The sequence below is a fragment of the Cinclus cinclus genome, chromosome 16 (genome assembly GCF_963662255.1).
Source record: "Cinclus cinclus chromosome 16, bCinCin1.1, whole genome shotgun sequence".
Classification (NCBI taxonomy): Eukaryota; Metazoa; Chordata; class Aves; order Passeriformes; family Cinclidae; genus Cinclus; species Cinclus cinclus.
The window spans coordinates 7,938,648-7,965,197 of NC_085061.1; the positions used below are offsets into that span (position 1 = coordinate 7,938,648).

Sequence of the window (26,550 nt, forward strand, 5' to 3'; positions counted from 1 at the left end):
AACAAGTCCTTCGTTTGAAGGATGAAATCTTCCTTACTTTGGTCTCTACTGCTTCATTAATATGTTAATGGGAAGACTGATTACAGACCTGGTTACAAAACACATGCACATACACAAAAAATTAAAAGGAAGGAACTCCATTTTAGCAACTAATAAGATTCTGCTATTGTACTATCAAATAACACGAAACTATAAATCAGCAGTGGTTGTAATTCCATCACTATCAGGAAACTGGGGTCTACCAGAAGTTGCAGGTGAAATAGGAACTCATATTTCTCTATAGTTAGGTCTTTCCAAACCTGCAGAACTGCAGTGCCACAGACATTTTCCTAACACCAACAAGGCCAGGCTTTAGAAGCATGTCAAAATATTAAGAAAAAAATAAAGCTCTCTCCCCTCCATAAACAGAAAAAGCCAAATGCACAGATTTTCTCAAAAAAATTTCCTACATTTCCAAAACTAAAGAGGAGGTGAAGCCTGCCCTGGTCCTTGCTAGCAGTGCATCTCTAAGGGACCTGTGGGACTGTGGCTTTGTACAGAGCTGACAATACCTAGAGACTCCTTCTTAATGAGGGCTCTTCTAATGGTTTAATGCCTCAAGCCTTTAAATAGGCCTGGTTTTAGATTTCTCACAGAGTGCTCCATTTTAATCTTAAACAAACCAGACTTAATCAGAATTTATTGAATGGGAGTCCTCATGAGTCAGTAAAAAGAGAATGATACATAAGAAAAACAAAGTCCAAATTAAACAGGCAGTTCTTGCAATTAATCAAAAATCACACTCAAAATAAAGAAGGAAACAATTTGTAGCATTGCTCTTCAAGGCACCATGAAAGTTTCCTAAGCTGGCAAGCTTTTCCACAGTAGGGAAGGGAAAAAATAAATGATAAAGGGCACAGGTGGTAAAACCCAACCATTTTTATTTCAGCTCCATTCCTAGAAATGCAGAGCTGAATCTAATTTAACAGTACAGTCTCAACAATTTTTTTCATTTGTAGTGGATTTTATTTGTGATTTTTACTGCAGCAAAGGAAATATTATATGAAAAGTATCTGGATAATTTTACAGGGTCTAGTTTCTGAGGTCTTTTCAAAATTTTGTTCTGCCAAAAGCTCTTAAATAACTGTTGTGTCATCTACATGCCTTAAGAGCTTGGAACATAGTCTAAAATCTTGCAGTATGACATAGTTGTAAAACACTGCCCAGGTTTTGCACCCTGACTTGCAGAGTTAGGCTTATAGACACGAGGGATTGATTGAATTTAAAGTTCTACATTTTAATCAGAACACGGAGTAGACTTTGATTACAGCACAAGGAAGGGTTCTCTGAGGCTCAGGTATTCAGCATATCCAGTAAAAACATACCAGGCAATGGGAACACAAAATGCATCAACCCTGCCTGCAAATAACAGGGTGTGATTGCTGCCAAAAAGAAACCATAAACAGTCTCTCCTAAGTGACACTTGTGTTTCTTCAGGCAACAATTTCACACCTACAGAGTGAGATTCTCATGAAAACAGAAGAGTAATTAGCAGAGCCCTCTTTCCTTATCTCCAAAAACCTAAAAAATGCCCTGTGAATCCAAGGTTCTTACATAAAAGTAATGAGAAGCTTAAAACTCCTGAAGTAGATTTCCTTTGACAGGAACCACTTAGCTCTTGGTGATCTTTTGAGAACTAGCTCAGAATATATCTGAACTTTTGTACAAACCCTAGAGGAATTAGTACATTCTGTCCCTATATACTATTAAAAACGTGGAAATTATTATTGAAAAAGATCATCGTGGTCTTCTGCAAAGACTTGCTTGGAAAACTAAACATCCCCTGTAAATGTTATTTATATTTCAAACTGCCATGAAAAGCTAAAAAGGGGGAAATTACTTTCTCAGGGGAAGAAAATTCTAAGACAACTCCCTTTGAAGTGTGTGCAAAATTACATTTTTAATTTTTTTTAAACTGGTTTCCCAGGAACCCAACTCTCTTGTACTCAGCTATCCAAAAACCTGGGAAGCTTGCCAGCAAGGCAGCCGGAAAGCTGAGTACTGATCTAAACAATTTGCCAACTTGCCTGGTCTTCATTGGAGCTGTAGAGAGCACAGACTATTTGATGGAAGTGTATGGGTTGGCACACGCAGAATTACCCAGGAGCAAACTGGCAGAAAGCATCAGCCTAGGAAAGCATCCTATCAACCAACATGCTGACATCAACCAACCAGAGGAAACAGATCAGACTGGATTGAAAATACATCCAGCATTTCTTTCTCTTACTCATTTGAGAAACCTTGAGGCTTACTCATGAAGGCTTCCTCAGAAACTCAAGAGCCCAAGATAGATTCTCTGCTGGCTCTGTCATTATCCACTTTATTTTCTTTGAGTCTTATGGTGCACTGCATGCCAGGATCACTATGAAAATCCACAGGGACATTTCCAGTCTAACACTGAACCTAGCATCTGAAAATACTGTTTCTTCTCCACTCACAAAACTTTAAGGACTTGAAATAAACTTTCCATGTATGCTGAGGCAAATTCAAACCTGGCAGTTTATACATTTCTGACCAGCCATAGCTCACTGGAAAGAACCCAAAGTAGGTAATGCTCAACTAAATCATCTCTTTCTTCTTTTCAACCTATGATGGAATGCAGCAAACCATGGTTCCAGTAAAAGATAGGACATTTAGACTTAGTTTTCCCTTTAAAAATTATTTAGAGGGGAAAAAATTGCTGGAGGACAGAAGTTATTTGTGAAAACCAGAAAGTGTTATCTTGACAAATCTTCCCTTTGCAGAGTGGTGCCCACCTGTGGATTATGTTTTTGGATTTCAGCAAGCAACTTGCCTTATTGAAACAAACAAATCCTGTGTACGTTCTCTGGAGTACAGAAGTGTTTAAAATCAGTGGGTTTAATGATCATTGATACATAAATAAGTCTGTGGAGAGTGGGTGCTTTCTGCTTAAACCATTCAAGCCTGTAATGGTATAGACCAGGAAACTCCAAGCAGTGCAGGCTCATACTTCTGGATCGTTTCCCAGAAAAATAACTGCCTTCAAGTCACAGATCAACAGCCTTGACAAAATATTACAGGTTAGTTTCACCCCTTCCTGTGCAGATAATGTTCTGCTATAGACACTAATCCTCATGTAGAATATAATAAAACAAACATGAATGTCTTGCCAAAATAGCACTTTGTCCTGGCATCAAGTTTCAGGAAAGCCACTTAGACCTTAAAGCTCCTTATCTGCAATCCCTTAGTAAAAAAAAGATTTCATAAAGTAAATCCTACTTGCACACATCTTGAAGTGGAATAAAACCAGGGAATTCCAGAACCACACAAAGATAACTTAATAATGTTGAATGAAGGGAATAGAACTCATGGAAGAAGTGACCCAGGAGGCTGAATGTGCTCTATTGCCATGAAGATAGTTCAGTTTTGTAGGGGATGACTACACAGGGCTTCACCATTACCCAAGTTTTACTCATTAATCCCTCTCGTGTTTAATGTGTTCCACACATCTTCACAATGGAAAAACACCAGACTGATTTCTGAAAGCCAAAAATGAGTTTGAGAGACAAGCCAGAGTTTTACATTCTGCATCAGCAGCTGGATTCCAGTACTGTTCACTACTCTTCCACTGTCTCAGTCCCAACAGTTTCAACACTTTTGCAACAGAATAGGAAAGCCTCAGAAAATCTAAAGGGCCTGTGAATTGACACCAATCAAACACTACACTGGAGAAAATCTCATCTCTAATTGACATATTAGCAATGGAACCAGCATAAATGATACAAGGAAGCAAAAGCCACTTATCTTTAGTGCATCTTGCCAAAGCACCCAACCTGCACCAACAAAAACTACCTCTGACAGGCCTCCCATGGTGGTTTTATTGATGTCAGCAGGGTCAATTACAGGAGCCAACATCAACTCTGCTATTTCAGACCTTGAATTCAATCTAAGCAATCTAAATTGTGCCTCTGCTACAAGGGATTTTCCCAGTGACAGGTAACAAGCAGCAGCATTGAAGACTCATTCACTTAGTATTGCATGGAGAGATAAACAAATTGGGAAGGGAAAGTAACAGCATCCCACTCACAACCACCATGTTGCTGTCTCTCCCAACAGCTTCTTGGGTCTGGAGTCCATATGGATTTTCTTCCTACTCCTGTAGTGCAGTGGCACCTACCACTCTCCCTGTCCCTCAGCTCCTTCTGGTAAGAGTAGGGTCCAGAGTGCAGCCAGGCAGAAGGAAGCAGGAAATTGTCTGTTTGCCTCCAGCTGCTCTTCAGTACCATAAGCTCAGCTCCTTATTTACTCTTTATCTGGTTTTTTGGACCTACTTCCTTTTTCACCTTATCCCTTCCATTTAACATTCCTCTTGTAATTTCCCCACAATACAATAAGATTACAGTATCTTTATCATGTTCACTTTCTCTGCAAGTTAAATCCTTTGTATCACCTGCGGTCGCTTAGAGAAGGTTTTTGGGGAAGGACTGTCAGCAACTCTGTGTTTGCTATATCTCAGACACGTTTCTACTTCTTCACCTGAGTTTAGAAGCCTGTGTTATAAACATGCCCCAGAAAAATCTAAAAAATCGTTACAATATGTAGTTGAATTTTAGTGTCTAGTAAAATGTTATTAAGTGGAGGCACATACAGTTTTTGCATACAGGGAGTGGGTGAAAGTTCAGATACTTCATTAATTCTGTGAAATTCATAGCACTCTCCTTAATCTACCACACACATCCCTGCTTCTCCACCCAAAAGTCCCCACAGATCCAATTCCTGTGGACTGAATTACATATGACAATGACTTTGAATGATCTAATCCTTTCCCTGAAGGCTCCTTTGAGAGCAACTCTGTGTTTGCTGCTTTGTTGCTTTTATTCTCCTTACTCTGAACACAAGGGCAAACTTAATTCATTGGGAAAATCATAAGCACTGAACTATATAACTACTAAAATTAGAAAGAGGGAACTGAAGACTAAGTATACCTGGCAGAGAGAGGCAAGGTTAGCAAGAATAAGAAACAGAAATCTACATTATTCCTTTAATCCTTGAAGAACATTACCTAGCTCATCATCTGACCCTCAGGGGGAAAAAAGGGCTGAAGCAAGAATCATTTCATATTAGTGCAAGTAAGTCTTGTGCCTGAATTTCCAAACTGCAGACTGCAAAACAAGTTTTTTAAGTCTATTAGCCAACATTACCAGCCACTTGTATTTGAAGGAAATAATTGCTTATAAAAAAAACCAGAAGTGAGTACCTGGTTGCAATAAATCTTCTGCTTTCAGTGGAAAGCCAGCCAACAACACCAGGTATATTAGAAGATACTGCTTACTAGAACAGTTCTGACTTAAAAGAAAGCTCTGTTTATTCTGCCCTTGTAATGGATACCTCTCCACACACAACCTGCAAATTATACTTTTATGAGCACTATCAGTTACAGGAGTATCATTCACCAGTTCAAGCAGAAAAGTTTATGAAGCCTACACACATGATAATTTTAGATAATAAATGAGGGTTTACATACACTCGAGGATTTTGGACTGAAAAAGGGCATTGTTCTGTTTGTAATTTCTGGCTTAACTTCCTGTTAAGGATATTGTTGTCCTGTTACTATTTGCACAAGCAGCATTTAACAGGACCCTGAGGGAAAACAAAAAGTTTATCTGTCAAAATACTGGGAATACCAAGAAACTAGAACATTGCTAGGGGGAACCAGTCAAAAGACGAGAACTGAGAGAACAAAACCCTTATATGCAGTTTTCAAATTGTTTAACAAATAATTTCACATAAACTGAATACTTTTTTCTCCCAGACAAAATTCAATTCCATTAAAATCCAATGTAGCCTATTAGCATGTTAAGGGTCTATTCTACAATGAACACACACAACCTATGGACTATACAAGTGGCAATTAGAGACTTTTTCACCAATACATGAAGAAGACACCACTGTAAAGTTCCAGTTCCTCTTATACCTGCCCATACAGCCATACCTCACTACCTCAGCACTTTATCACTTTCCAGGGTGAAAGTCCTTCCAACAAACTCAATTTGGGGAAGAAACAACCAACATAACAAAAAAAATACCAAAAGACTAAACCCAAAACTTAAAAAAAACCCAACCAAACAAACAAACAAAACCTCCATAAAGTTAGAGATCGGTTGCTTTGGTGCTGACATATCAGCCCAGCAGAGGTGCCGTTTCAACTCCGCTCCTTAGCACCGCAGCCTGCTGTGACCCCCAGCCTGCACTAGGGCTGTGTCGCACGGGCAGCGACTGACAAGCACCCACACCTGAACTATCGCACCTTGAACGTGGCTCTGGAACCGGCTCTGACCGGCTGCTTCTGCCGCACAGAGCAGGATCAGCTGCTGTGGGTCGCAGGGCTGGCAGGAGACAGCGGTGACACTCAGGCAGGGGAAGCAGAAATCAGCTCAGCTCCATGCAATGCCACCGCTTGCAGGTTTGCTTTACTAACAGGGCATTACTAATGACAGCGACTTAGCAATAAAATCCAGGGCATAAAGATTTGGCTTTTAGATGTACATTAAGTATTCTGCATAGAAACGGTTCAGCCTTTGTAGGTTAAATAGTAAGTCTGTGTGTTTTGAGGGAGTGACAGCGTGAAGGACCACAAACAACACAAATACTGAAGCCCGAGATTTTCCCCGCCTATTTAATACAAACTCCCATTACCTATTGTAACACAAAAAAAAAAACACCACAGCCTGCTACTTGGAAACTACAGCGCCACATCCATTCACTAGCTAGCAGACCCCAACATGCAACCTACACCAAATGGAAATGTCACGCTCTAGGCTGTGATCCCAGCCAGGCTGGTGCCACACCTCAAAGGGAGGACCCTGCCTAAATACCTCAGGGAAGGGTGGCTGGTTCTCCCATGGGACCAGCCCTTCCAGCTGAAGGCAGAAGAAGCTCGGATGTGACTAACGGGGCAAGCTGTGAGGTGCCGTTCGTGCAGCGGGGCTGACACCAAGCTCCGGGCACCGCGCGGGGTGGTTGTTTACCTTTCAGCGAGCAGAAACCGAGTACATCCCTGACATAGCCGCAGTTCGACCCTTACGGTTCCATCATTCCCAATGAGCAGCAGCCATTTGTAAGCGGCAGCCACCTGTCGGGGCTGCGGTGGTTCCCCCGCTCCGGACAATCCGATCCGCCCCTCCAGCCCCGCCGCGCCGCAGCCCCGCTCGGACCCTGCCGCTAGCGCTGCCCTCTGCTGCCCCGGCCCTGCCCAGCCTCTCCGGGACGCAGAGCCCCGGAGCTGCCCATCGCGGCCGCTTACCTCGCTCCCCACCTGGCCGCCAAGAGAGGCTGCCCGGCCCCGCTCTCCCGGTCCAGGTGTCCCTCCCGCCGCCCCGCCCCGCCCCGCCGGCCGCACCTCCCATCCCTGTGTTGGGGAGACCCGCTGTGACGGCCAGCTTCCCTTCCCTTCCCTTCCCTTCCCTTCCCTTCCCTTCCCTTCCCTTCCCTTCCCTTCCCTTCCCTTCCCTTCCCTTCCCTTCCCTTCCCTTCCCTTCCCTTCCCTTCCCTTCCCTTCCCTTCCCTTCCCTTCCCTTCCCTTCCCTTCCCTTCCCTTCCCTTCCCTTCCCTTCCCTTCCCTTCCCTTCCCTTCCCTTCCCTTCCCTTCCCTTCCCTTCCCTTCCCTTCCCTTCCCTTCCCTTGAGAGGGGAGCTGAGGTCCTGCTTGTACGGCTCAAGAGAGAAAAGCAACCCCGCGAAGTTCTTTGCTGTTACCTGTCGTGTGACAGGTTGCTATGTTTCTGTTTGAGTTCCAAGACATTCACTCTTCCTCTCCCACGAATTTAAACGTGCTTTCTTTCGGCCTGAGTTAGCAACAACACCACAATAAAAGCACAAAGAAAAACAGTTTTCAGACACAGGATGCATTTCCTTTATCCCTGGATTAATCATTTGGGGAGCGGACATAAGGAACTGTCTTCCTTCACATATTTTTACTTAGCTTAAAGGAAGGCCCTTCTGAGGGTGTAAAATTAGTTCACTCTAGTAGAGAGCAGAATCTGCAGTTCCTGGACAGGGAGTTCAATACCATCCCTTCCTGTACTCTGCATGGACCAGAAGGAACTTCTCCTATAGTTTGGCACAGAGATACTGATTTTTCTTGCCATTTCATGCAGAGGTACGAAAAATTATGGATTAGACAAAGCTCCAGCTGAGCACCAGGCAGGGTGCAATGCAGAGAAGACAACAAAGTGTTGGGGTGGCGTCTCTGACAAGAACTTCTACCCCACAGCAGCTTAGCAGGGATGCCTGCCTCTCCTTCAGGCTGGATTCAAGGATACCCCACAGTACACCCAGCACACTGCTGTCACTGTCAGGGTGTTCCCAGGGCCCTTCCCAAAAGCCAATGCTCTCCACTGGAGCAGAAGTATCCTCAAATTGAACGAGACCCAAACAGCCACCACTGGGGTGGGTACAGACAAAGCAGGGAACAGGATAAGGAAAAGACTGGCTCTGCTCTCCCAGACCTGTGGCCTGCTCATTGCCTTTTTCTTTTTTGCTAATACTGTATAGATTGTAGACCCCCCCAGCTGCTTTTGTGTTAATATAGCTTGTTAGGCCATTTTGGCATATTTTATCTCCCCAGAAAACCCCACATCTTAAAACTTCTACCAACTACTCCTAACTTCTCTGGTCAGCAAGACTAAAAATACAAACAAATGAAAAATACCCCTCAGCCTTTGGATTAATGCCAGCAGGGAACTGGTAGTAAATCAATCTGCTCTGTGGTCAGAAGTGTGTTGGTGTAACTGCTGACTTTTACCAAATGACTAGTGCTTTTTCAGCTCCTGAACTCAGTAAAACGTGTTTATCCTGTACCAGACACATTCTACATAGATTTAAGTGAAGTTTTCTAATGCTACTTTTAAGATTACATTTTGCCCAAAGCAACATTCCTGGCATGGCTGCAGAGGACCTGTCCGCAGATCTCCTGCACTGACCCAGAGCTGCCTGCACGATGCACAGGCTACAGCACAAGGTACTAGGGTAGTCAAACATGAGATCCCCACAAAATTAAAGCAATGACTCTGAACTTCCCTGAATGCTTAGAAGCATTTTTTGAACTGCAGCATTAGGAAGAAGAACCTCACAAAAGAAAAATTGTCCTGGAAATGGATGGTGTTACCAAACGTGACAGATTGATCTCTAGCATCCTGGGAGACAGAATATGGCACTGGCTTCCATGCTCAGCACAGAATGAAAGCTGCTGCCTTTGTGGATAAGGAACACTGGACAAACGCTATACACGTTTGAACTTACTGCATTCCCTGCATGTGACTGTTGTGCTCTGGTAGAATAATCCATTCTCTCCCCCTCAGCATGTCTGTCTTCCTGTTTTTCCACCTGGGATTGCTGTGATCCATAAAATTAATTGAAACATTTCCAAGTGTCATAAAAGCTTTTTCAACTGAAAAAAAAAATTAGATAATGTTCTCACAAAATTCCTGGGGAAGTCAATCTTGTTTCAATTCCTCCAGTCTTTATTTAAATTTGTTCTCATGGGATTATTAACACAATACTTCCCTAGAACACAGAGTTTCAGAAGGAGTCTAATTAACCTCAAGTGTATTATTCACCTTTCCTCTTTGTATTCTTTGTGGTAAAAAAAAGAAACATAAATAAAAAGTGAAACTGCCACCCCAGATGACATCTCAGGGCAGCTTTACCCCATAAATATTCCTATTTAGGGCCACACAAAGACGGCCCATGCTTGGGTGGCTTCAAGGCACCAGTAACAGTGGGTACAAATGCACATTCTTATCCAGTACACCAATCACATGTTCAGCACGAATGCTCAACAACACTAAATGATTTTTCAGGAATGCTGCTGAGGGGTTTTATTTTCCATCCCCTGAGTTTTTCAGAATGATCAGCTGGGAGCCGTTCAAATGAATCCCATGAAATGTGGCACTCAACCAAGGAACCACAATCACCTGTGCAAATGTGCATCACTGAGGTGTCCAGCTCTGTAACCAACACCCTGATCCTGCTGACACTCTCACAGCATTAGCCTTTGCTATACAAAAATATCCCACCTGGCAAGAACCATCCTGGAGATCTGTGAAAAGGAGAAGGGAAAAAAAGTTAATAGGCCTCTAGAGTGACTTATAGAAGGATGAAGGCAAGTTATAACCTGTTCTCATAAAAAATAGCTAAAAATCCATATTAATTTTAGAATCATAGAACCATCAAGGCTGGAAAAAAACCTTTGAGATCATCAAGTCCAACTGTCAAAGACAAACCTGCCGGCATGAAGGCAGGTGTGTTTCTTCAGTTGCTTTTTTAAGTCATTCAGTGCAATAAGGAAGTTGCTGTGCTTTAATTCCATGTCTCTGTATTTCATAACAATTCCCTTAAGATATACCTTTCACCTCTGTTGGTAATGCAGATTACAAATGTGTACATCTAAATTACTTTGAGAACATTTTTTTTATCTAACAACATTTTATGGTTTTATTATGGAAGCAGATTACCCACATAGATTATTATTGCCAGCAAAATATTTTGAAAATCGCATACCTGAGCTGATGACACACAGCTAACAGAAGAAACATGCTCATTTATGACTGATTCAGCATTCTGAAGCCTAATAATGACTCGTTTTTAAAACTACTGCAGACAGTGCATGACAAATGTTTATAAAATCTGGTTGTCTTTTAACTATCAGTAGAATAAAGTAAGAAAGGGTATAAATTATTTTTTCCCCACCATGTAAGGCTTTTGAGACTTCTGGACGTTTCATTTCCTTATTTGTCACACACGGTGTTATTTTCACACAAAAGGCAATCATTGTTACAAGAAATAAGTCTCTCTAAGACGTTTACTACAAGTTCACGCAAAACCCACTCTCGCTCTCAGATGGGAAAAAAGATTCAGCATCTACTGACTTTACTCACTCCAGTTCACATCAAGTTTTCACATGCAAGAGTAAAGCTGTGCTGTTTCCACTGCAGCCTGTGCTACTGGATCCAGTCACAGAACAAGCTGGGAGTTCAGGCTTGTGACCTAACGAGAGTTGTCCAAGTATCAGAGTTTGTTTTTACAGCACCCAACACCAATACTGACGGAAGGCATTGAAACAAAACTTATTTGCAAGCCAAACGTCGGTGAGAGATGCCCAACAGCCAAAACACCCCCAGCCCCGCACCTGGGATGCGGGAGCCCCTTCTAGTGGAGAGGGCAGGCTGGTGGCAGGAACCTCTACACCCTGCCGCATATCTTCACGGAAAGTTTAAAACAAGCCTGGGGTAAGAGGAACAGAAAGCCTCCGATGTCCCAAAATGCGATCCCGTCGGCTGGGGACGCCCCCGACGGGCGTGGGCCGGGGGAAGGCGGCCCCGGGGCAGCCTCACCCCGCCCGCCAGCCCTGCTCCCGACTGCCGCCGCCCCACGGCCCCGCCGCGCCCGGAAACGGCAGCAGCGGCGCGGGGCTCCGGCTTCCCCGCAGACATGAGCGGGCTGCGGGCCGCCGCGGGGCCGGGCTGGCAGCGGGACAGAGGCGGTGAGAACGCGGGGCAGGCGGGGCAGGCGGGACGGCGGCAGCAGCAGCACCAGCACAGGCGGTCCCCGCAGGTGGCGGGGGGATGGAGGGACGGGAGCGGCGCTGCCCCCGCCTCGCCCCTCGCGGCGCTGCGGGCTCCCGGCTGCCCTGGTGCGGCGACCCCCGACCCGCAGCGCTTGTCTCTCCCTGGCAGGGCTCTCTCTCCTTGCCGAGGAGCCGCACGGCGCCGCACCTGTGGATTTCCTGCAGGAGCTGCCCAGCTACCAGTCGGCGCGGAGGCGCCGCGGGGGCACCCAGGAGCGCCGGCCGGCCCTGCCGGGCACCGCCGGCAGCTGCGGGACCGCGGCCCGGGCGCTGCTGCGGGAGAGAGGCGAACCGGGTGATCGCCCTGCCAGGGAACACCCGAAGTGCATGGCGGAGAAGAGGAGAATAAGGTTAATCTTCACGCGTTTCTTCCTTGGTGTTTTTTTTTTTTTTTTTTTTTAATTACTATTTCCTAAATACAACCCAGGTGCCATGGAAGGCTGAAGCAGAACTGAGTTTGGCTGTATCTGTTTCATCCTGTGGCGTGTGTTTCTGACAAGGTACCCGAGTGCTCTTGTTTGGCACACGAGGGAGTCGCTGACTGGGGGCAGAACCAGGTTGCATTGGAAGAAATTAGTCAAAATTGGGAATTACCTGTAGCAAACAAAGGCATTTCTCACTACTTGCCGTTTTGTTTTTCTTGTAATTTTTTTTTTTCTCAGGGTTTTGTGCTTTCAAGGGTCACTGTGAGTTATCTGCATGAACCTCCCCCCCTTCCCTCCCGCTGCTATGCAAGTACTGCTGCTACACAGTGTGGTGTGCTCTCTCTGCTGTGGCTCTGTACACTTGATAGGAAGCTTCCCAGGCCCTTTGTTTCTTTTTATCTTCTCCCCCCGCCCCATTCTTTTTTTAATGACTCTTTCCTGTGCGCTGTTTCTGCCCCTCTGGTGGTAACTCCCCGGTGGGAGGGATTGCAAAGACCTTGCTTTGCCCCGCCTGAATTTCAGTGCTTGTTATCTCCCGTCTCACTGCTGGGCTGAAAGCTGCTTTGAGGACAGAGGATACAGGATGTGGTTTTGCACTGTCAGAGAACAGCTGCACCTTTAAACCAGGTACATTGTAGTTCTAGTTATGAACCAGGAGAGAGGTGGAAGTAAAATTAATGTCTGGTATTCCAGATAGGACAAGAGCTACTCTATTGCAAGAGCAGTGGCAAACAGCCTGACCCTGGAGTTTAACTCTATAGCCTGTACACAAGGAACAGTAGATTATCTAGGTCATAGTAAAGGAAAGTACTCAATACCTTGAATTTTTATTCGAAGTTGAGTATCTAAAGTTCATTTCTTCAAGAAAAAGGAACTGGAGGGAGGAGTGGAGTTGCAATGTCCCAGGCTTGTTTACGCATGTTAGTACTGAGAGATTCTGGTGGGGCTTCTTGGTGCTTCTACAGATCAGTGATCTGCATTTGTGCTGCAGCTGCCAGTACAAAGTGCTTGGCATAAGCTGAGAGCTGAATGCTCAACTTCTGTAACTCAGATGAATATGCAGCCCACGCTTCTATTTAAAATGCAAACTGAGCATAGGCCAGACAGTTCTACAGAATTTAAAACACTGCAAACTGCAGCCTGTAGTTTCCACAGAATGAAATGTCTTGAGAGGAGCTGTATTTGCTCTTAAAGCTGAGGTCATTAGCTGCCTGTTTGATTGTTTGTATAGGTTTAATTTGACTTCCTGCCAAAATGCTGGGAGGATGAAGAAACAGGCAACACAGAGCACACATGGCAGTGCATCCCTTGGGCACATGAGTAGGGTTGAGTACAAGTCTTTTAAGACTCAAACCTTGGTACCCCAGCACCGTGTCCTCATGGGTACTTACTTCTGCCCTTCTTCAGTGGCATCAGAGGCTGGAACTGAATTTGCTGCATACAAGTCCATTTTCAAGCTATGTTTCTGTGAAGTTTTGTCTGGTTTTAAGGTCTCTTAAAAGAAACAACAAAATGAAAACTCTAAGCCACTCAGAATTCTCCTTGATACTGTTGCTGATCAGGCATCAATTTTTAAAATGCAAATGTATTCATAGAGTATGAAAATCCATAAGCGAGTGGTTGAAAATTACAGACAGTAGCACATTCTCAGTGTTTGTTTGCAGCTTGTTATTAGAACAGTGCATCCCCAGAGGTGTTGGCAAAAAATATTTTCTCAAATTCATTGAATTGGCACTTTCCAGCAATTTTTTCAAAAAGCTATTGTCAGTTATTGGGCTTTTTTTCTCTAAGAGAGGTGAGTGTTTTTCATGAGAGTGCTTGCCCTATTTCAATTAAGTTGATGTTGTCATTACCAGCAGGATCAATTGGGGAGAGCTTGTGTGTGTTACTTTAGCTATCCCCTTAAGGCTGCAGGCTAGCTCCATCCTGCTAAGCCCTATTACATGGAGAGAAAAATTAATTTTTGTGCTCAGTAACTATTTCTGGATTCTTAGGGACTCCCAGCAGACTGATACAGAACATTTATCTAGATGGAAGAAGTGGAGAAGAGCTAGCAGTAAATCATTGAAAAAAGCACTCAGTGAAATCAAAGGCTTGTCATCTTACCTGGTGCTTTGGCGACATGATATTCACAGCATAGAAGGTATTTCTTGTCTGATGTCCATTTCTCCTTTAGAAAGTTGCTTCTGTTATTGGCAGTTTTACCTGTGTGAGCATAGTTTCAAGTAGAACTGCATGTGCTTAAGAAGTTACTTTCTTCCCTTATTATTGCTGAATCCATTATATGGTAGAAGGAAATATATTGGAAAAAGTTATTAATATGTCCACCCTGCATTTCAGTTATATTGCTAAAAATCCATAGTACTTAAAACTAGCATTAACAGCATTTCTTCAGCTCAGTGAAACTGATTTTATTAATCAGCTCTCTCTGTATTTTCAATGGTTTTATCATCTTAATTATTGACACGTTTCTTTTATTCCCAGGGAAATTTGGTACTGGCATCCAGTCCTACTTCTCCTTCCTGCGCTTTCTGGTCCTGCTGAACTTTGTAATTTTTATCCTGATGTTCAGTTTTGTTACACTTCCCACCATAATTTCTGAATATGAGATATTCAACAGTACCATAGCTTACATTTCTCCAAAGAACATAGGTAAGCTTCTTCTCTATGTACAGCTGTTATAAGATCCCTCCATTCCCTCAGCTTCTTTTCCACCTCCCAGAAAAAAAAGGAAAGCCTTTTCATAAGAGTGTGATATGATTGAATTAATGTGATCTTGCAGTTCAGTGGGCATTATTATTTGAGTGACTTTTCCTGCCTTTCTTTTGACAGAGAATATCTGCACATTTTATGAACCTAGTGGTAATAAGGGACTAGTTTATTTCTATACTTACCTCAAAGATTTGCTCAGTGGCACTGTAAGTAATTAGTGGGTTTTTTTGGGTTTTTGTGTTTTTTTATTAAGTGTCTCACATAGCATTTAAAATGTAAAAAAAAAAAGTTACTTGTGGAATGAAGCTCTGATAATTTCGAAAAGTAGTAAGGCATATGCATCACTGTGGTATGTTATCTCTGACAAGGGCAGCTTTCAAACTGACTTTTACTGAGCGACCACAAGGCCTGGCTGGTCACGTGCTGCAGTCTGTGCCTCTCCTCCCCAGCTGCTGTCCCTTATTATTCTCGAGCACACTGCCTATTGTGCTCTCCATGTAGGGTCCCAGTGTCTGTGTCCTACAGCTCTTTGATTGGAGAGGGGAGGGATTTTAAGCACCCAGTGCCTGCATTACACTTTGGTAGAGGCAATGGCGGTATTTAGGCTTGTAGCTTGCTGGGGGCCCTAATTTTAAATTTACAAAACGATTGCTTAATGCCAGGTTGGATTTAATGGGACAGTTGTTGCTGCTGTTACAAATTCTATTTCAACTTCATTTTCGCAGGGATTCCTTGAAGTGACAAGTTTGTTTTATGGCTATTACTCAATAGATGCTGTATGGATCAGTGTCATGAGGTACAACTTGCCACTTGCATACCTGCTGGCTACATTTGCTTATCTTGCCTTAAGTTTTCTGTGGATAATAAAGAGGTAAATATGTTGGTGTTGTTTTTTTACTGTTACTTGTTGCACAGTTTACCTTGTTTTCCTGCTTGAAAGGAACATACTGTGTTCTAGAGCCCTTCATGTGGAAATGGGGAGTCTTTTGCTTAAGGATGCAGTGTCACAGTAGCCTTTAGTGTGCTTGCGAAAAAGAAAACAATTTGAATTATCAGTTTTTCATATGTATGCATACCTATAAGTAAAACCCCCTCAACTATACTGAATTTGTTGGAGGATTTTCTTTAGGGTTTTTTGGTTAAGTTTTATTTGTGCGATCTCAGTTTCTTTTGGTGTTGTCTGGGTGAGGTGAGAAGGTGTGACTGTGGTGAAGTGCAGGTGGGAATAACCTGTATCAGTCAGGGTCAGCTGCTGCAGAATCTCACACTGAAAGTGTCCTAGACACTGGCTGGTACTAAACAAAGGTGACAGTTTGCTCATAGAGGGGGTCATTTAATCTTTGATCAGCCAGATTTCTTGTGTGTGTTTTTCCTGTGTATGAAATACATCTTCTCATGAATTTTTCTCCAGGTCTGTGGAAGGCTTTAAGCACAATTTAGTGCATGATGCAGACCCATTTCAGAGTTACTGTAATAAAGTCTTTGCAGGCTGGGACTTCTGCATTACAGATCCAAATGCAGCCCGGCTGAAATATCGCAGCTTGCAATACGAGCTCCAGGTGAGTAACTTCTGTCTTTTTGTGATTATGGTTTCATACAGCTTAGATGGCTAAAAAAAGAGATGTGTGTAATTTTGCAGATAAGGGAATAAAGTTAAGAAGGATTGAGGTACCTTGTTTTGGGGTGTAGCCCACAACCTCTTGCATGCTTTCTAGGTAGGTGGAGTCGTGGTGCAACGTGAGAAGAACTGGCACGGATTTTGTTGGCTCTTCCCCCATCCATTGGGGACTCACGCCAGCCTGCTAGCTGCTTCTCTTATCTGCCTCTTCCTCACACTCCAGTCCTGCTTCCTGTGTTAGTTTCTGCATAGTCCGACAGGAAAAGCTGTCCCAGCTGTAGGCAAAACCTGCAGGGATTAGTTGGAGTGTTCTGGGGTTTAAGTGTGCAGTGCAGTAAGCAGTAGTTTGGGGAGAAATAAAATCCAGTTGGTGCTCTTTGCATTGTTTGAGATTATTGTTGCTGTAAGAAGATACAGAAAGATTTTCACTAGGTGTCTTTGGCACACATGCACATACAAAATGCTGATGCAGTCATAGATTTCCCAAACCATAAAGTTCTGAAAAGAGTCCGAAAGGCTCTTTTGGTTAAACAAGGACCTTCTTTTTTCTCTCTGGAAGCAGGGATTTGTGTAGTGAAAAAATTACCTTTGAGAAGATGATTCCACTTCAAACCACAAAGCAGTAATTACAGATTTCATAAATGACAGTGAGTTGCTTTCTGCACTAATGAAGTTCACAGCCATCTTTTTTTACCACAGAATCAGAATCTCCTTCACTTGCTACACTTTAGTCTTCAGGACACACATCTTAGAAGAACTAGCCCCTTCATATTACTGTTTGGTAGACAGAAGTCCTCAGAAAATACACTCATATGGCTGTTATGTGGTTTTGCCCAGGTTAAATTGTCTTCACAGGAAATAGTGTATTTTCATGTCAGTTAAGGTGAAATACACCAAGTTTACATGACAAGCTGCTCAAGACTGTATTTCCTTCTTTCAGTGCCATCCCTCAGTTTTTCTTCATAAAGAGTAGAAGCAATTTTGAGCCACAGTAGTGAGGGCCAGTTACTTACATGCAGAAGTAATGAGTTGAGTGACTGGTTTACCTATTTCAGAGTTTAATATCAAGCTGATGTCAGTCTTTCTCAACAAACAGGCAAACTGTCTGTCCTCAAGGAAATGTGTTACTGATACAGTAGAGATAAGAGGATTGCAGGACACTTGTCTTTGGCTACAGAGCCCTCAGCTTGAGGGGGCTGAGCACACAGGGGCTTCCATTCCTGCATGGACCTGTTTTGTCAAAGAAAACTCAGTTCTGTGTGCTTGGGTGGGAGCTGGAGTGACCCTCCTAGAACAGGCTGCACATTTGCACTTTTCAGGGGTAGAAGACATGGTGTTAAGTGTTGTATGCTGTGCCAAAAAAATACATCTCTTTTTCCTTTTCTTTGTAGACAGACTTGCAGGAAGAAAAACTGAAGCAAAAAATAGCTGAGAGGACAACGAAAGAAAAGCTATGCATCTACTCTCTGAGAATATTTATAAATATAACTGTCATTGGCATTTTATCAGGATGTTTTTACTCTATTTATAGAGTAACTGTCTTCTCTCAAGAAAACTCCAATGTGAGTATAAGAAATGACACTAGGACAGATTTGGTGAAAGCTGGTGATTACAGCCAGAGGAACTATTGTGAAAGAGTCAAATATCTTAATATAGCACCTTTCATGCAGGCATCTGAAAATGCTTTCTACAGACTTCAATTTTTTTAGTAGATGAGAGCAGGGAAGATTAAGAACCATGTGCCAAAAAAGCCTCCCCAGTAATGTCTCCCATTGCTGCAGAGGCTTCAGCGTTGATTGCCTTGGAGCTGACAAGAAGAGCAGCCCTCACTACCCTTTCCTTGTAACTGTGCTCACCTCCCAGTGATCTGCTGGGTCTGGGCAGTGAACTGGCTGGGAGAACTGAGCTGGTTAAATCAAACTTCATAATGATCACTTTCACGTGATCTGGTTCACGTCAACTGCAAAAATGCACTTCAGGGGAAGGCAGAGTGAAGATTGTGATCTGTCTTGTGGCTTGAGTTACCTCTGTGTGGGGAAACAGGAAGGCTTTGAACACAGAACGGTTTTCAGAACCAAAGTTCTTGCATCACTAGCAGAAAGAATCAGATTGGGTGGGTTTCACCACTAGCAGGACAGGCAGATGGAAAGAGTGGTTCAGAAGCAGAGCAAAGCAGACAAGCTTCTGGTTGTGACACCTTCACTAAAGTAATTGACTTCTCTGTAAGACCCCAGGGTTTGATTAGTCTGGTAGAAATGGGGACCACAATTTTTCTCTCCCCTGTGTAAGTTGCTGGTGTGATGGACTTAGCTGTTCACAAGGAAAGTTGTGCTCATGGTGTACCTAACTCTGAACTTCTGTAAACTGCCAGGATTGCACAGACAGAAGCAGGACATGGAGGCTAAGTGAGTTTGTGTCAGAGGTATTGTTTGAGGGCAGAGGACCACATTGAATAAATTCAAGAACAGCTTCACTTAATGTGGGGCTTAAAGTAGAAGGGTTGATATCTTCACCTTGTCTTAATGACCATTTAGAGGAGCTTGTCAGGATGGTAGGAAAGTCAAGGGAGTTGCTTGGCACCGGTAAGAATAAATTGAAGTGTCTGCACTTGGAATAGTTGTAAAACCTGGTAGCCTCGGTGCTGGTTAGCAACAGTCAGACACAAACCTTGGTGAGTTGAACCTCTTTAAACAGAAGCTTTGAGGAAGCACAGAAATAGCCTTACCTGGAGGGGGGAGGGAGTTCCTGGTGAAGGGAGCAGGAGAAAGCAGGGATGTGTAGCAGCAAACTGCAGAGATTGCAGTGATGAGGCTTGTGTAAAGAATAGAGATTTGTTTTCCATGAAACTTGCTTGTCTAGAGGTATTCAGAATCAGCCCTGGATTTGCCATTCATGTTACACCTGGTGTTGATTCCTGTTGCCTGGTGCAAATGTCAGTGAGGGATGAAGATGGAGTAAAAGGTGCTGCCTGAATCCTGGACAAAGCAGGGTGCTGTGTAGTTGGAGACAGCACACTCAGGAAGGTGTGTTTCTCCAGGCATTATATTCCTCTCATCTCTTCTTTTGCAGGGCATTGACAATGTGAACTCCCAGGTTAATCTCTTAGTGCAGTATTTGCCTTCCATTGTGATCACACTGGCCAACTTCATTGGTCCTCTGATCTTCTCATTTCTGATCACATTTGAAGACTATACACCAGCCTTTGAAATCAAGCTGACTCTCTTAAGGTAAAGATGTTTTTATTGTGGCCTTGGATGTTTCAACAACTTCTTCTTGGTAGGCTATGTGTACTGTAAACATTGAAACATCAAGAAGCAGAGAGGTTGGCACTGGAAACCAAGGAGGCATTGTTTGGCCAGTGTTTAGTTGGAAACTTTAAATCTGGGAACAATCTGTTTTGATGACAGTTCAGTGCAATCATCTCAGGATCCAAGTTTTTCTCTTGGTCCCATTTAGCTGTGTGGTCTGGACATCTTCAACTTGAATAGTCAGTGGAGAACTTGTGGCTGCAGAGCTGTGGATTCACTGCTTTGCATGCAGCAGTTCCCTGAATGAGCAGAAGTGTGTGTACAGCAGTGACTGAAGCACAGCTTTACTCAAGGCAGAAGTGAAAGGCTTTGGGATAAAACATACTTCAGTGTAAGAGTTGGTGCTTGGCAGCTTAAGGCAGTAAGATATGGGTTGAAATACCTGAACTCTGCAAGTCCATGCTTTGTATTTCTGATTTGGCCAAGTGCCTGAGAAGGCCTGAAGCTACATGAAATGGAAATACTGCAGAGAGAACTGTACCTTAGGGAATTGCAACCCATTGCAGCATCAAATCTACAACTGAAATGACTAATCTAGATACACTCCTGAGGAAAGAAACAAGGGACTGTAGCCTAAAGCTGGGAAGGTGAAAAGCAATTTTAACTTATTACTAAGGAAAGTAATGTGTTATTATCTGGCTGGCTGGCTTGTTAAAGGTCTGCATGACCCTTTTCTATTTTAAGGCTTCTTTGGACTCGTGTACAAGGTGAGCCAAGTGTTAACATAGCTATTTTTTGGCATGTTTACAGTTAGGTTTTGCCTTTCTTCCAGATGTGTCTTCATACGATTGGCCAATATTGGTGTTCTCTTGTTCTCACTGTGGAGTCAGATCTCTGACTGTGGTAGTGACAAGTGTAAACCCTGTGGATACAATTACAAACTCTATCCTGTAAGTAGATTTATCTTGGTCTTTAATCATCTGAGCTTGTGAACAGAGATTTGTTTTCTGTGAGAGCTGCTTGTCTAGAGGTGTTCAGTGTCAGCCTTGGGGTTGCCAGTCATGCTATAACTGGTGTTGATTCCCACTGCTCAGTGCAAACCAGTGCAGTTGTTGCACATATATCCTTTGTTTGTATAAAACTGATTAGAATTAATCCAGTGGCAGATGATTCCTTAGCACAGGCTTTCTGTCCACCATGAGGATTGTCTGAGGTAGCTGTGTTTTGGAGACGTTGTGCTACTGCCTTTTGTGGCATTAAGGCAAATGGGTTTTCCTCAAAAAGAAAAAAAAATTAAAAAAAATAAAAAAGAAACAAAAAACCCCAACCACCAAAACCAAACCAAACATACCCAGCCACCACCCCCCACCCCACTTCACAGAAAAACCCCAAAATCAAAACAAGCAAAAGCATTGCAAAGCTTGGCACAGAAACTTGAAACACTTGAATATTTTAGACATTTGAGTTAATAGCATTTGAATGTCATGGTGTTAACTGAGACAATCATCACTTTAGTGATAGACAGATTTTTCACTTGTTTATTTAGACTGCTAATCTTGTTTTTCCTGACTTGTTTTTATAGTGCTGGGAATCTGATGTTGGGCGGGAAATGTACAAACTGATGATATTTGATTTTATTGTAATTCTTCCTGTGGCCCTCTTTGTGGACTTCCCCAGAAAGTATGTATCTCTGCTTTTTAGACATATTTTTACAAATGACATATGAAACACATTTTCTTTTTTCTGCTTTAAATTCCCCATATTTCTAACCAAATTACTATTTTTAAAATAAAGCATAAACATAATTCTGGTGGTTCGAGCACCCGTTTGCTATTCAAATGGCTGTATATGTTTTGATATTTCAGAGCTTTATTCTTCTGACATTTTCTGTTATGTTGTCTAATGCTTGAATGCTAAGTTTGATGTGTTTCAAATGTGTTAGAATGCATCTAAACTCTATAACTTCAATTTAGGACTAACAGTATTCTCTGGTTTCAGGTTGTTAGTTACTCATTGCTCTTGCAAGCTGGTTCAATGGTTTGGACATAAAGAATTTGAAATTTCTGACAATGTCCTGGAAATCATTTATGGGCAGACTATTTGCTGGATTGGAACCTTCTTTTCACCACTTCTCCCTGCAATAGCAATTATAAAATACTTTATCATCTTCTACGTTAAAAAGGTAATGAAGGCATGTGGTTGATAAAGGACTGAGTACATCTCTGTGGATTTTGTAATGCAGGCATATAGATATGCAGCTGATTTAAAACCAACAATAAAACTCTAAAACCTCCTGTGGATGCAATGGATGGAATGAGCTGATGATATTCCATTTGCAGTAAGGTTTTGTGCTTTTAACAGAAGGTAGAATTTTGCTTTGAAATCAAGCAAAGTCACATTTCAATTACTACTTCACAAATTATTTTTCTTTTTTTTTAAAGAAAAGCTTTTTAAGTAACAAGGCTAGTTTATAACACTTTTCTGCAGTAATCTGTTTTCTAGCAACATAACTTAGAACTGGATAAAATTTTGCAAAACTGCTAAAAATTTGGGAGCCAAATGGAAAATCCAAGCAGGGTTGGATATTTGTGTGATTTCTCACTATCAGAAGTTTTGTTCAGTGACCACACAGCTCCTTCTGTGCAGCCAATTCTTGCTGATACTTTAGGTCTTACAGGAGGGGAGGTATCCAGTGCAGATGTGGCAGAACAAAGCCAACAGCAGTGCCATGGATCATACACCAAATGGCTCTGTGCAAGTGTGTGAGGTCCTCTGGATCAAATTCTTACACAAATTAGGAGACACTGACTTACACCAAAATGTGAGGCAATCTTGTCTTAGCACTTCTCAGCCCGTGCACATCAAAGGAGGTGGTTGTGTGGTAGCTGGTGGCATGTTTGAGAATGGAAAATCAGTTGCTGGGGGAAGTATATTTGGATGTCTATCTATATAGATTACTGATAACAGTTTTACTGACCTTCACTTTTCAGATCGTTTTGATACACACACGCAAACCTGCAGCAAGGCCTATAAGGGCATCAAGTTCCAACTTTTTCTTCCTGGTGGTGCTGTTGATTGGGCTCCTCTTGGCTTTTATCCCTCTGGGAGTTAGCATAGCACAGTAAGTGACAATTTTAAGTTCTGTGAAGTTGACACTTGTTCTAAGGTTGTCAGTTCTGTAAAAGTAGACCCAAGTTTAGAATGATTAATGGAATAAAATATATAGGGTGTAACACATAAACATATAGCTTAGTTCATATAAACAAAAATTACAGTTTGATAGACATATAAGATACTTTTACTGCATCACCAAACTGGTGTTTGGCTTGTGCTGGGTTATTTTATCTTTACATTTCAGTGTAACATCTTTCTATTCTGCTTCTTTGACAGTATCCCCTCTTCCAAGGCATGTGGGCCATTCAGGAATTTTAACACTTCATGGGAAGTTATTCCAGATACAATACTTCAGTTTCCAACAGGTCTGCAGAAGTTCTTTTTTGGCGTGGCATCAGAAGCCTTTGCAGTGCCTTTTTTTGTGATCCTTTGGTGAGTACTGTGGAGACTTTATTCACTTATGCAGCTTCATTTTCTTGCTTACTGAACTCATACCAAGCATCTATTAGACCAAATTTTCCATTTGCAGTCCAAAGCATCAAAACCTGTATGAATCCTCAGTCTTTGTCTTTTCCCATGTGTTCACACTCATCAGCTTTGTTCCAGTTCCTCTTGCACATCCCATATGCAACAGTGTCCTTCTCAAAAATGTTAAGTGTGAATCCTCTGCAAATTAGTACTGTAAGCCTTGTGATCACAATTCCCATCCACAAACCCTAGTCTGAAAAAAAACAAATAAAACTCCAAAACAGCCATTCTGTAAGAAGAAATTCAGTGTAGAATCATAGAATTTGGAAGGTTGGATGTCACTTGTAGAGAGAAGCTAACCCAACTCTCCTATTCAAAACAAGGTCAAGTAGAGCAGGAACTATACCCAGTTAGATTTTTAATATCTTCAAAGATAAGGAGACTCCACAACACTGTTCCAGTGTTTGGTCAGTCTTCCAATAAAATAATTTCTTTGTTGTTGTTTTGTTTTTTGTTTTTTGTTTTTTTTTTCCTTAAGTTTAAATGGAGTTTTTTGCATTTCAGTTTAACTGAACTGTTAGCAAATTTTGGAGCCTTATTACCTGATGCTTTCTAGAACTTCTGTGCTTGAAAAACCATGTGGCTTATTTTGGACTCAACCCAGCCCTTCCTTTTGTAGCCTTTCCAGCTGTTTATGTGTTGTCCTGAACCTTCTTATTAAGTACATTGGAAATCTCAAGTCTTCCCTTTTTGTTTGTTGTTTACAGCATCGTTATGTTCTATTTTATTGCCTTGGCTCGAGCCCACAAACAAGTGGTTGAACGGCTGAGAGAACAACTGGTTCTGGTAAGATCTGACCCAACACTTTACTGACGCAATGAAGAGAACTTTTAGGGTTACGGAAATGAGGCGTGGAGAGAAATATTGGTTTTAATAGTATCCTGGATATTTGGTGTTTGCTAAAGGCAGTGAAGAATGTTTTACAAATTAGCCAGGAAAAATAACCAAAGCATTGTGGTATTTCTCAGTGGAGTTGATTTTCTTGGGTACCAGCTGCAACTGAAACAAGGTCTGGTTATATCAGGTAGCACACATACAGATCTGCTCCTGAGAAGCTGTGTCCCTGTTTTTCATCCATTGCCTTGTTCAAATCCATTTATCTGCATAGGTTTTTTCTGCCAAAGAAGAGCCTGAACCCTGTGTTTCCTGTCTCCTTTACCATCTTGCACAACCTCCACTTCTGTTTCCTTCTGTGCCCTCACAAACAGGCACCCAACTCCCTACCCTTCCTTCCAGCCTGCATTCCTACTGCATCTTTTCTGGTCTTGTTCTTGAGTGTAGGCCCAGAACTTCTTGAGCAGGTACTGCAAGGGGAACAATTCACCACTAAGCAGCCCTTTGGAGAAGGGTGCCAGTGCAGAAATGTTGCTTTGTGGCCATCAAAAGCCACTTCCAGGTTTGGCAGCATTCATGTGCTGCGGTCTGACAAGCTGCTGGAGTCAGAACTCAGTAGTGAGACTTCTCACTTTCTTATGAAATAGCCCATCTCTTGGTATGTGCTTCTTTTAGATACGGCATTTAACAACCTATGTGCAGAAAAACACTACTGGGGGAGATTTTTGAGGAGTTAGGAATTCAGGAACAAGAGCCTTCCTGCTTTTTGAAGGGTTCACAAATCAGCTGCGAATTCTGAAAATTCTTCCATACTTATTTTTGTTTGCTTGCTCCTGTTCAACTTCCTGGAAGCATGATTTTAAATTTTGATGCGTGTGAGATGTTTTTCTAGGCTCAATGCAGAACTTTTAATGTGTGATGTGAGGTGAGCTAAATGAAATCGAGGCCATGGTAAACTCGAAATTGTTCAGGCAGTTGAGAGTGTTCTGGGGGAGTACAATGTGGTGAGTGCACCTATTTCTAATGAAGAAATGAGCTGTTGTAGATGGCTTGTATTCATACTGTTTGTGTGGAGCATACTTGTTATTCTGTCTTTCCAGGAGAGTCGTGACAAGATGTTCCTAATCAGAAAGATAGCAGAAGCTCAGAGGTATCCTTGAAAACCACGCAAACCAGGAGAACTTGACTTCCTGAAACTCCCAGAACAACAAGATAACAGCAGAAGTGTTTGCAGCTTCTAAAAACTGAGAAACTGACTGGCATGCTGGGACTGTGACCTAAGTAATAGGTGTTGTGGTCTGAATCTTTGATTAAGCTAATGATGCTTAAGGTTTCCAAAACTTGGAAATTCAGCTGATTTGTACTGTGTTAGAGCTGTTCAAAAAAGGATACTTCAACGTTGATACAACTTCAGGGTTTTTGGGATTTGTTACATCCCTATTTTTTCAGGGAGTTTTGGTAAAATATGATCAGAACTGAAACTCTTTTGTACTTTTTTTTACAAATTATGCTATAAGAATCATGAGAGAGGGGAAAGGTATGGTTTTACATGTTTTTGATGCCTTTGGTTTGGTTTTTTAAAAAGAAGTATGTATGGAAATACTTTGAAATAGTGCATAGGAAAAGAAGATATGGAATGGGTTCGAAATCAGTTTTCTAAATATCTTTAGAGGCAAGGGTTTGCTATTTATGTGGCTCTGAAGCAGCAAGAGCAGTTGAACACTGGATAACTGGTCACAAAATGGTTCAGAGAAAACAAGCTGATAAAAAAGAGCTCTGAATAAACACTCCGAGTAGGAAGAAGCCAGCAGGCACAGCACTACTGGGGCACCAGCCTTGCTGCTGTGGAGGGCCCTTTTTGATCTGTTTTTAAAATGTTTTAAGTCTTTATTATTTGTGTTTTATTCTTGTATGAACATCTTGAGTACTGTTCTGTGTGTTCTAAAATGTGAATATTTCAGAGTTAAATTATTGGTTGGCAATAATGTGTGTCAGGACCCCTTAATTTCACATTTGCTCTTACCTGAACCGCTGGGACCGTGTGTCTCAGAGAACCTGCAGTGTGTCCCTGTAACACAGTCCTTTATTTAAAGATTGTGGTTAAGGATTTTCTGTAATAAATGCGTCTACTGTTTGAAATGTGCATTAGTGGGCTCTTAGTTAATGTGAGACACTATTCCTTTTATATAATGTTTTGGAATGTTTTCTGTGCTCATTTTAAAGAAATGACCATTCAATAAACGGTATTTTTTTACCGCACCGCCTACCGCCGTCCGCTCGCTGTGGCTGAGGGGGGGCCCGGGGCCGCGCCCTCAGCGCTGCCGCCGCAGTTCCCGCCTCGCTCGCCAGGGGCCGCCCCTCGTTACCATGGCAACCGAGACGCTGGCTTTGATTGACGGCTGCGCCGTCCAGTGCGGCGGCGGCGGGGGCCAATCGGAATAGTGAG

At 42.5% G+C, this 26,550-nt stretch overlaps 1 protein-coding gene across 1 annotated transcript; it reads left to right on the forward strand.

Annotated features, from left to right (window-relative positions):
• The first annotated feature begins 11,480 nt into the window (after positions 1-11,480).
• Positions 11,481-26,343, forward strand: TMC7 (transmembrane channel like 7). Its single transcript, XM_062503726.1, has 16 exons — positions 11,481-11,541; positions 11,735-11,975; positions 14,045-14,193; positions 14,535-14,702; positions 14,883-14,968; positions 15,488-15,633; positions 16,174-16,321; positions 17,772-17,942; positions 19,450-19,607; positions 20,461-20,578; positions 21,211-21,308; positions 21,627-21,810; positions 22,619-22,749; positions 23,019-23,174; positions 23,978-24,056; positions 25,205-26,343. Exons 1-16 carry the CDS (start codon positions 11,490-11,492, stop codon positions 25,262-25,264), a joined length of 2,145 nt encoding a protein of 714 aa, XP_062359710.1. The 5' UTR covers positions 11,481-11,489; the 3' UTR covers positions 25,265-26,343.
• The last annotated feature ends 207 nt before the right edge of the window (positions 26,344-26,550 follow it).

Bases quoted from the DNA above. Each gene is read 5' to 3' on its own strand.
- TMC7 (XM_062503726.1), top strand. From the start codon at position 11,490: ATGAGCGGGCTGCGGGCCGCCGCGGGGCCGGGCTGGCAGCGGGACAGA. The intron at 23,175-23,977 runs GTGAGTACTGTG...TGTTGTTTACAG, and splicing joins CCTTTTTTTGTGATCCTTTG to CATCGTTATGTTCTATTTTA. The intron at 24,057-25,204 runs GTAAGATCTGAC...CTGTCTTTCCAG, and splicing joins TGAGAGAACAACTGGTTCTG to GAGAGTCGTGACAAGATGTT.